At 40.9% G+C, this 12054-nt stretch overlaps 1 protein-coding gene across 2 annotated transcripts in view; it reads left to right on the forward strand.

Annotated features, from left to right (window-relative positions):
- The window catches only part of LOC123750571 (leukocyte elastase inhibitor-like), a 365203-nt gene extending 356071 nt beyond the window's left edge, over positions 1 to 9132 (forward strand). For both annotated transcript variants that reach the window (XM_069323892.1, XM_069323891.1), the window contains exon 6: positions 7574 to 9132. In XM_069323892.1, the coding sequence (XP_069179993.1) occupies positions 7574 to 7840 (267 nt within the window). In that variant the 3' untranslated portion in view covers positions 7841 to 9132. The remainder of the gene's footprint in view (positions 1 to 7573) is intronic.
- The last annotated feature ends 2922 nt before the right edge of the window (positions 9133 to 12054 follow it).

Consider the following 12054-nt stretch of genomic DNA (forward strand, 5'->3'; position numbering starts at 1 on the left):
CGAGGAGTGGTTGTTAACTAACACTCCTTAGTTAACTAAGGAGTGTTAGTTAAACTGACACTTTACATCATCATACTATAGCTACACTGACACTTTACATGACCATACTATACTTACACTGATACTTTACATGATCATACTATACCTACACTGACACTTTACATGACCATACTGTACCTACACTGACACTTTACATGACCATACTATACTTACACTGACACTTTACATGACCATACTATACTTACACTGACACTTTATATGACCATACTGTACTTACACTGACACACTTTACAGGACCATACTAAACTTACACTTACACTGTAAAGTGTAAGAATTTGGGTGTACTTATGTCGGAAGACCTTACCTTTACAATAAATCACAATAAAGTAGCTGTCACAACTGCAAGAAAAATGACAGGTTGGGTAACAAGAACCTTTCACACTAGAGGTGCTATACCGATGATGATACTTTACAAGACGCTAGTGCTCTCTAGAGTGAAGTACTGTTGCACAATGACAGCCCCTTTCAAACCTGGAGAAATTGCTGACCTGGAGAGCATGCAGAGATTATTTACTGCTATAATCCACTCAGTAAAACATCTAAACAATTGGGATCGACTAAAGAGCCTAAATCTGTATTCTCTTGAGCGCAGGCGGTTGAGATACATAATAATTTACACGTGGAAAATATTAGAGGGGCTGGTCCCAAACCTGCACACAAAAATAACACCACATAAGACCAGGAGGCATGGCAGGATGTGTAGAATACTCCCGTTGAATAGCAGAGGTGCAACATATACTCTGAGGCAGAACTCAATCAACATCTGAGGCCCGAGACTTCAACACGCTTCCACTGTACATAAGGGGCATAATTGACCAACCCCTATCACGGGGGGTGGGCCGGGGCTCTGCTAGCACTCGGCTGCTAGGGGGCTCAAAAGGCCGAATACTCAGCCCCTCCGACTCCCCGGAGTCTCCTTGGTCACACAGGAGAGGACCAATAATGCCCACCTCCGCAGGTCTTTGCTTCCACCACAAAAGGGGTGCCACTGATTCACCCTGGAAGCCTTTCAGTCAAACACGGGGAAACTACTGTTAACAGTTCCGGCCTAGACCCGCGGGGGAGTGAAGGAAGACTCAGGCTTACCTTATAACCATAACCTCCCTGAGTCTTGCCTGCCAGACAAAAAGGTTGCAGGAACTCTTTTCCCTCCTGTCTTCTCTATCTTCTTCTTAACAAGGTCGCCAGCTGGGTTATTATATCTGCACCCCAGCAATGCAGTTAAGTGGGTGTATTATATATTGTTTGTAGCCAGAAGATTGCTGCTCCCATAGATCTGCTATTAGACTGTCGGCCCAGGGTACTCCCTCCAGGAAGGTCTGTGTGGCTTTACCTCTCTCTAGCCACTACGTTACTAGTTGCCACCATTCAGGCACTGGTACTGATCGGATGGCTAAGGGTACACTTTTATATAAGTCCGTGCTGTCTTTATCACTCTCTAGGCAATAAGAACTTTTATAGAGAACGTAGTGTTCCCTAGGTGGTACTATGATAACCTTCGTGTATGCTCATAGAGAAATATTATAATGGAGGCACACTTAAACACAATGAAAAAAGTGTGAATTTACTGATGCAAATTACATGATCACACATACAATCACAAGTAATACACGAATATGAAAATAAGGATAATAAGTCTGGAGATCGTCAGCCTCTTCTTCCACGACCTCCAACACTCCTTCAACTGGGCAGAAAGACAGGAGTCCCACACTCTCTCACAGGAGGGCCTCTTCACCACGTCGGCGCCTCTTCTTCACTGTCCTACCATCCATACACACTGTCCCCTCTGACAGTCCTGGATACAAGCTGCCTTGCAGCCTATTCTACTACTAAAGTATTAATGTCCTATTGCCACATACATAAGTAAATATTGTGGCCTATCTAGCCTACTCACACACGGGGTAATGGGAGGGAAAATGATCTGCCTTACATTCCTGGCTCACGACGCCTGTCCCTCGATGGTGTGAGGTTCCCACGCTTCCTGAGTCGATTGTTGACGATCCAGGAACGTTCCACAGGTCCTCAGGTGTCGTGGAGCCTTCGCGTCGTCGCTGTTATAATCCCTGAGATTCAGCTACCCCAATCCTGGTTCATCGATGGGCACTGAGCTAATCACTATTTTCCCACACTCGCCCCTTCCACAAGGCGTTGCTCCTTGTCCTAGGAACGGTGTCGTCCTTCCAAAACCCTCAGTGGATGTGACCCGGTCACAGCTAGGCCTGCCCGCCACACCTTTCCAGGCCCTCAACGTCCAGCGTCGTCGCCGAATATTTTCCAAGTTTGGCACTCTTTTGCTCAATAAACTTGGTTCCTTTTTGCTTCCCAGTAGCGCGGGGTCTCCAATACGTAAGATGGGCTGCGATAGCCAGCTCTAATCCACTAAGAAAGGCTTGTAGAACCTCAAATCCTTGAGAGCTGACCGAGGTGCGTCCTCTCGCCTTCACGGTCAGGTCAACTCTGACGTTGGCGCCGCCCAGGGCACTCGGTGACATCATGGCGGGCCCTGATTGGTCGCCCGCGACCTAAGTCAGCCAATCCGCGATCGGCTAGTGTCCCTTCCAAAACGTCATATCTGCAGTAGGGGATACTCTTTCATTTTATATCAGGGCGCCAATTTCCCCTTACTTACAACTTATAATGTAACTTTCTCCCTTAACTGGCAGCCGGTCTGGTCGCCACATATATCAATAGGCTCCCTGAACCTCAGAGAATCAGTAGGGAGAGCTGATATGACTCATAAAGCAGGCAAACGAAAGAAATAGGAGAGAGCACCGTAACACCCCTCACAGTGTTCAAGAGAGAACTGGATAAGCACCTCCAAAGAATACCTGGTGAACCAGACTGTGACTTATACGTCAGGCTGCGAGCAGCCGCGTCCAACAGCCTGGTTGACGAGGTCCTTGACCAGGCCTCGACCAGGAGGCCTGGTCGAGGACCGGGCCGCGGGAGTTACTAAGCCCCGAAAACACATCAAGGTAACTCAAGTTAAGGTAAGGTAAGGTAACACTGACATACTTTACATGACCATATTATACTTAAACTGACACTTTACATGACCATATTATACTTACACAGACATTTTACATGAGTATACTATACTTACATTGACATTCCATCTGTTAACTACCCGGACACTGGAAAAATTTCTTTCTAACGTCCCTGTGGCTCATTTGGGTACTCAGTCTCCATCTGTGTCCCCTTATTCGCTTACCATCCATGTTAAACAGTTTATCCTTATCTACCCTGTCAATTCCCCTGAGGATTTTGTAGGTTGTGATCATGTCTCCTTTTACTCCTCTGTCTTCCAGTGTCGTGAGGTGCATTTCCTGCAGCCTTTCCTCGTAACTCATGCCTCTTAGTTTTGGGACTAGTCTAGTGGCATACCTCTGAACTTTCTCCAGCTTCGTCTTGTGCTTAACAAGGTACGGGCTCCATGCTGGGGCCGCATACTCCAGGATTGGTCTTACATATGTGGTACACAAGATTCTGAATGATTCCTTACACAGGTTCCTGAAGGCTGTTCGAATGTTAGCCAGCCTAGCATATGCCGCAGACGTAATTCTTTTTATGTGGGCTTCAGGAGACAGGTTTGGTGTGATATCAACTCCTAGATCTTTCTCTCTGTCCGTTTCACGAAGCACTTTATCTCCTATTCTGTATCCTGTGTCTGGCCTCCCGTTTCCACCGCCTAGTTGCATTACTTTGCATTTACTCGGGTTGAACTTTAGCAGCCATATGTTGGAGAATTCATTCAGTCTGTGTTGGTCATCTTGTAGTCTCCTACTATCATCCTCTGTTTCAATTCTCCTCATAATTTTTGCATCGTCAGCAAACGTTGAGAGAAACGATTATATACCCTCTGGGAGATCATTTACATATATCAGAAACAGTATAGGTCCATGGACTGACTCCTGAGGGACTCCACTTGTGACGTCTCGCCAATCTTAGACTTCGCCCCTCACAGTGACTCGTTGTCTTCTGTTTGCTTAGGTACTTCCTTATCCAATGGAGTACCTTCCCTTTCACTCCAGCCTGCATCTCCAGCTTTTTCACCAGCCTCTTGTGTGGCACTGTGTCAAAGGCATTCTGACAATCCAAAAATATGCAGTCTGCCCACCCCTTTCTTTCTTGCCTTATTTTTGTTGCCAGGTCGTAGAATTCCATTAACCCTGTGAGGTAGGACTTGCTATCCCTGAACCCATGTTGATGCTGTGTTACAAAGTTCTTTCGCTCCAGATGTTCCACTAGCTTTCTTCACGCATTCTTCTCCATCAGCATCCATGGTATGCAGGTTAGAGACACTGGCCTGTAGTTCAGTGCATCCTGTCTATCCCCTTTCTTGTATATCGGGACTACATTAGCTGCTTTCCAAATTTATGGCAGTTCCCCCTGTTGCCAGTGATTTGCTATACACTATAGAGAGTGGCAGGCACAATGCTTCTGCTCCTTGCTTTAGTATCCAAGGGGAGATTCCATCTGGGCCTATAGCCTTTGTCACATCCATCCCTAGTAAAAACTTTCTTACTTACCCACTGGTAATCTCAAACTTTTTTAGTGGTTCCTGGTTAACTATTCCCTCTCTTATCTCTAGAATTTCTCCTTACTCTAAGGTGAAGACCTCCTGGAATTTCTTATGTGTACATTCTTATGTGTACATTGTGTGTGTGTGTGTGTACTCACTTATTTGCATTCTTTGAGTACAAATAGGTGAGGGGTATACAAATTTGAGTTTTTGGCTCTTTGGTCCCGCCTCTCAACTGTATATCAACTGGTGTACAGATTCCTGAGCCTACTGGGCTCTATCATATCTGCATTTGAAACTGTGTATGGAGTCAGCCTCCACCACATCACTTCCTAGTGCATTCCATTTATTAACTTCCCTGACACTGAAAAAGTTCTTCCTAATGTCTCTGTGGCTCATTTGGGTACTCGGCTTCCACCTGTGTCTCCTTGAGCGTGTACCGCCCATGTTAAATAATGCATCATTGTCAACCCTTTCTCTTCCCCTGAAAATTTTGTATGTTGGTGATCATGTCTCTCCAAACTCTCCTGTCTTCCAACGACGTGAGGTGCAGTTTGTGATCTATCTGGTACAGCAAAGCTTGTGTATCTAAAAGCACTGGAAACGTATCTAGGGGTACCGTAGCAGCAAGCATGTATTTGATACACTAGAATGCTCCTATAGTAGACACAATTGAAATAAAAATGGATAATCAAAACAAATGTACATTAATGTAATTATATATCTATATATATATATATATATATATATATATATATATATATATATATATATATATATATATAATATATATATAATATATATATAATATATATGTGTATATATATATATATATATATATATATATATATATATATATATATATATATATATATATATATATAATATATATATATATATATATATATATATATATATATATATATATATATATAATATATATATATATATATATATAATATATATATATATATATATAATATATATATATATATATATATATATATATAATATATATATATATATATATATATATATATATATATATATATATATATATATATATATATATATATATATATATATATATATATATATATATATATAATGTGTGTGTGTGTGTATATCACGAAAATAAACACGTGATTAAGAATGTGACAATGTCAGACCACGGAGGAAAATGAAACAGGAATTTCCTTAAGTACTTTCGTATATTAAATACATCTTCAGAAGGAATGATTTTACAGATCGAGTGATGGGTATAAATAGGCAGGAGAGAGTGGTGAAGTGAGGTGAGGTACAATACTTGGACAACGCAGACGGCCCATTAGCCCATCAGATGCACCCAATTGGCCCATCCGATGTAGCCCAATGGCCCATCTGATACAGCAGACATACAAGCATAATACATAGGTAATTATAACATAAAGAGGTAAATATATACAATGAATTAGTGAGACAAATGTTTTTCAATGATCCTACTTAAATCGCCCTTTAGCTGATCTATTAGAAATGGATCTAAGTTATATAGACCACTGCTAATATTCAAATTACTTTCTTTGGTGATCTGTATCAAAGCAGATTCAATTATGTTTCTGTTATAGGTGCTTTTACAATTTGTTATTGAAAACAATTTGTAATTTGAATATTAGCAGTGGTCTATATAACTTAGATCCATTTCTAATAGATCAGCTAAAGGGCGATTTAAGTAGGATCATTGAAAAACATTTGTCTCACTAATTCATTGTATATATTTACCTCTTTATGTTATAGTTGAATCGAACCCAGAGAGTACAGGTGTTCGCGCAGCTGCAATAACTGGTATGCCTTGACCGACTACACCAACTCAGACCCCTTATATCAAGAAAACTGAGTTTGCTGAGTTTGTTTGAGGGGTCTGAGTTGGTGTAGTGGACACAATACTACCATGACTGGTGATATACTGTGGTGGTATACTGTTGGTGTAGTGGACATAAAACTACCATGACTGGTGACTTTGGTGGTATACTGTTGGTGTAATGGACGCAAAACTACCATGACTGGTGACTGTGGTGGTATACTGTTGGTGTAGTGGACACAACACTACCATGACTGGTGACTGTGGTGGTATACTGTTGGTGTAGTGGACATAAAACTACCATAACTAGTGACTTTAGTGGTATACTGTTAGTGTAGTGGACACAACACTACCATGACTGGTGACTGTGGTGGTATACTGTTGGTGTAGTGGACATAAAACTACCATGACTGGTGACTGTGGTGGTATACTGTTGGTGTAGTGGACATAAAACTACCATGACTGGTGACTGTGGTGGTATACTGTTGGTGTAGTGGACACAACACTACCATGATTGGTGACACCCTGTGTTAAAAATGTTTTGTATTAGTCTTACAGAAAAATGTTGTCAGCTTCATACTGTTGGTTTGAGCCACTTCTTAGAGTTCACCAATCATCTCATGTTCTTCAAAGACGTGTTCTTTGTACTTAACAATCTTCTGTTCTTCCTTACAGACATGTAAGGAAGAACTTAGTACTTAGTGTTCAAGAACTTTCTTTTCTTCCTCACAGACAAGTTCTTAGTGTTCAACAGCATTTTCATCTTCATCACAGACGTGTTCTTAAGTGTTCAAGAACCTACTTATCTTTCTCACGGACATATGCTTAGTGTTCACCCACCTTTCTCACAGACATGTTCTTAGTATTCATCCCCCCCCTTTCTCACAGACGTGTTCTTCGTGTTTTAGAACCTACATATCTTTCTCACAGACGTGTTCTTAGTATTCAAGAACCTACTTATCTTTCTCACTGACATGTTCTTAGTGCTCACCCACCTTTCTCACAGACGTGTTCTTAGTATTCAAGAACCTACTTATCTTTCTCACTGACATGTTCTTAGTGCTCACCCACCTTTCTCACAGACGTGTTCTTCGTGTTAATCCACCCTTCTGACATGTTCTTAGTGTTCACTACGCTTCCTATCTTCCTGACAGGCCCTAGGAGCTCTGGGGATCGAAGACTTGTTCTCGAGCCGCAGTGATCTCACCAACTATGTTCGGGGCACCAGCCTGAGTGTGAACACCGTCATCCACAAGGCCGTGGTGGAGGTGAACGAGGAAGGCTCCGAGGCTGCTGCTGCCACAGTCCTCTTGATCGAACAGGACCCTTTAGTGTTCAGATGTGACCGCCCCTTCGTCTTCTTCATCAGGGACAACCACACTAACACCATACTCTTCATGGGCGTCTACAGGAAGCCCTAACACCATACTCTTCATGGGCGTCTACAGGAAGCCCTAACACCATACTCTTCATGGGCGTCTACAGGAAGCCCTAACACCATACACTTCATGGGCGTCTACAGGAAGCCCTAACACCATACTCTTCATGGGCGTCTACAAGAAGCCCTAACACCATACTCTTCATGGGCGTCTACAGGAAGCCCTAACACCATACACTTCATGGGCGTCTACAGGAAGCCCCTAATACCATACACTTCATGGGCGTCTACAGGAAGCCCTAACCCCAAACTCTTCACGGGCGTCTACAGGATGCCCTTGCACCATACTCTTTCTGGGGTGTCTACAGGAAGCCCTAACTCGATACTCTTCCTGGTTGTCTACAGGAAGCCCTAACTCCAGAGACCTTAACTTTGATGTCAAGGAATTATGAACAACTCGCAAACTTAAGTTTCAAACGAGTATATGTTGCTTGAAGAAGTGAAGGATGACGTCTCTTCACAGCAACCATCATAGACAACACATATATACACACACATACACATATATATACCTGCCTCACACATATTACTCACATTCACACTCTCGTAGGTGTATACTTCCTCTTTCTCTCATAATACATATATGCACATGTATACCTCCTCTCTACTACATCACTTACTTGTGTCAACACCTTCAAGTGTCAACACTCACTTATGTGAACTCTAGTTAGTGTAAACACTAGCTGTGACAAACATTAGTTAGTGTAAACACTAGCTGTTAAACACTAGTTAGTGTAAACACTAGCTGTGATAAACTCTAGTTAGTGTAAACACTAACTGTGATAAACGCTAGTTAGTGTAAACACTAGTTGGTGTAAACACTAACTGTGACAAACACTACTTAGTGTAAACACTAGCTGTGATAAACACTAGTTATTGTAAACAGTAGTTATTGTAAACACTAGCTGTGATAAACGCTAGTTTGTGTAAACACAACCTGTGATAAACACTAGTTTGTGTAAACACTAGCTGTGATAAACACTAGGAATTGTAAACAATACCTGTGATAAACACTAGTTAGTGTAAACATTAGCTGTGATTAACACTAGTTAGTGTAAACACTAGCTGTGATAAACACTAGGAAGTGTAAACAATAGCTGTGATAGACACTAGTTAGTGTAAACATTAGCTGTGATAAACACTAGTTAGTGTAAACAATAGCTCGAGTAAACACTCGTATGTGTAACAGTTAACCGCTGAAGAAGTTCATCTTAGTAAACGTTCACTTATTGTTGTCCTCGAGTTTCATGTTTAATAAAGTATTGTCACAAGTTATTGTTCGTATCTATATCATCTATACTATAAGAGATAATGTCTGTCTGTTCAAAGTTGGCGGTAACAAGGTTGAGGCTACCGTTACCCAAATTAAAACTTGCAGAGGGAATGGTCTTGCGTAAGGGATAAACATAGGCTGGTCGGGGTCGCATAAGTCAAAAGAGAACAGCGTGCTAACGCCACCTCCTCCTTCTCTATAGGTTTGGGCACTGGCGGACATCTACATATCTATATTTTCAAAATAAAAGTCCTTTCGTATTCCAAAAAATCTTAAAGTAATATTCACCATTATTCACTGATCTTGGGAAAATTACGAGAATTTTGTGCTGTCAATAATTTGGCCGCACTGGCATACAACACACGATCCTTACACAAGTCGGAGGTTTCTCAAGCAACGGCACTGTGGCACAGTAAGTAGTAACTATTATTGTTTTGTATTTCACACCACTGAACTCCTCTCGCTCTCGAACTCCCACACATTAGACAGTTGTATTGTTTATACGAGACAGGCAGGTGGACAGAGACAGTGACACACACAGCTAGAGTTAGATAAAGAGACAGAGACAGACACAAAGAAAGATAGAGTCAGACAGATAGATAGATAGATAGATAGATAGATAGATAGATAGATAGATAGATAGATAGATAGATCTATGAATAGATGAATATATAGATGAACAGATAGAAAGCTAGACGGATATATATAGATTGAAGGATAAATGGCTGCACAGATGGATGGACAGATAGCAGTCTGAATTTATAGCTAGATATATGGATAGATGGACAAAGTGATGGACAGATTAACAGATAGATGGATAGGTAGATGAATAGATGGATGGACAGAAGGATGAATAGATTGATAGAGCTATTCATAGATGATGAGTAGATAAATAGATCGAAATCCCCGTGGCGCGGTGTTACAACCCTCGCCCCGCGCTTACCGAGCGATCTACCCTGGGTTTGTATCATGGCCGGGGAGGATTGACTGGGCGCCAGTCCTTAACTGTAGCTTCTGTTCACCCAGCAGTGAATGGGTACCTGGTTGTTAAACGACTTGGTGGGTCGTACTCCAGGGAACATTGGATTAAGGACCTGCCCGAAACGCTATGGTTGCTGGTGGCTGTACAATAGTAAAATAACTCTTCTATATATAAATAAATATGGATGACATGATTGGTAGAAGGATGGATAGATGAATAAATAGACTTTTAAGTGGATGAATAGATAGGTGGACAGACAGTTGGATAGATAGGTGGTAAATAGGCCATTAGGTAGACGGACAGAAAGATCGATAGCTAGATGGATACACAGATGAGTGGATTGATAGATGAATAGATGTATAGATGATGGATGGATTGATAAATGTATAGATGGATGGATTGGTAGATGAATATATATAGTTAAGTATAGGTAGGTGGATAGATAGATATATGGACAAATGGGAGACAGACAGACCCGGACAACGATGGGTACCAACCTTATTTATACTAGAAGATACATTGTCTGTCGTCAAGTATGAGGCCAGACGTTTGGGTTCAGGTTCACCCAAATTGGCAGAGACAATGGTCTGGGGTTTGGAATGAACATAGGCTTGTCGGGGTCGCCATAATTAAGAAGAGAACAACGATCCTAGGTCACATTTAGACCCCAACGACGATTCTTGGCACTGGCTGCCAGCTAACTATGTAAATAGTTTGAAAATAATCAATTCAAATCAATTATTTTTACTTATTTTAGAAATATGCATCATTATTCATTGATTTTGGAAATATTTATTGAATATTTCTAATGTTCATTTAGAAATAAATAATTCATTTCAGTAAGTAATTATCAAAAGATGGCAACAAGCTGAGGAGACAATGTAGCATCATCAAATGCTGGATATTCAAAAGGGGATAAATATTACTTAGGATGCCAATACAAGAACAAAAGTGCATAAGGCAAAATGATATTAAATGTGTCTGATTCACCAAGGATGCTATATAGGGACAGGTGACCGCGAGGGACAGTTGGGAAGCAAGATGAAAGCACGTCCAGGACGACAAGACATTCAACAAGGATATCCACGTCCATGACAGGAAAAATGCAGTTTGGACAATAAGGAGCAGGGCGGCGCTTGTTTAAGTGCCCGTGAGTTAAACGTGTATGACCAATATGTAACCTGGCCAAAGCCGTTCCCCACCCCCGGTTACGGAGGTAGGAGGAAGGCCATGGGGACACACTACCCTTAAGAGCACGCAGTTTGTTACCAGTAATAGAAAACCAACGACCCTGCCAACGGGCAAGGATTGAGAAATGAATAACTGGGTAGAAGTCAGAATAAGGAGCACCTTTACGGGAGATGGGACAATTGTGGATAGCTTCCTTAATGGCAGCATCCACACGCTCATTTAAGGACACACCAATATGGCTGGGAACCTAGCAAAACTCCAGTCTTAGAATAGGTTAGGTTAGATTAGGTAGGGTTGGTTAGGTTCGGTTATATATCTACGTTAGTTTTAACTCAAATTTAAAAATAATTTATTCATATAAAATAAAATGGATTGCTTTATAATTTCATAAGAAAAAATATTGAAAAATATTTAAATTCAGGAAAACTTGGCTTACTAGGCAAATCGGGCCTAGAAGTAGGCGGAGTTCGACGTTCTGGCTATATATATATATATATATATATATATATATATATATATATATATATATATATATATATATATATATATATATATATATATATATATATATATATGTCGTACCTAGTACCTTCTCAGCCTACTATGCAAGGCCCGATTTGCCTAATAAGCCAAGTTTTCATGAATTAATATATTTTCCCTAATTTTTTTCTTATGAAATGATAAAGCTACCCATTTCATTATGTATGAGGTAAATTTTTTTTTATTGGAGTTAAAATTAACGTAGATATAT

The sequence above is a fragment of the Procambarus clarkii genome, chromosome 13 (genome assembly GCF_040958095.1).
Source record: "Procambarus clarkii isolate CNS0578487 chromosome 13, FALCON_Pclarkii_2.0, whole genome shotgun sequence".
Classification (NCBI taxonomy): Eukaryota; Metazoa; Arthropoda; class Malacostraca; order Decapoda; family Cambaridae; genus Procambarus; species Procambarus clarkii.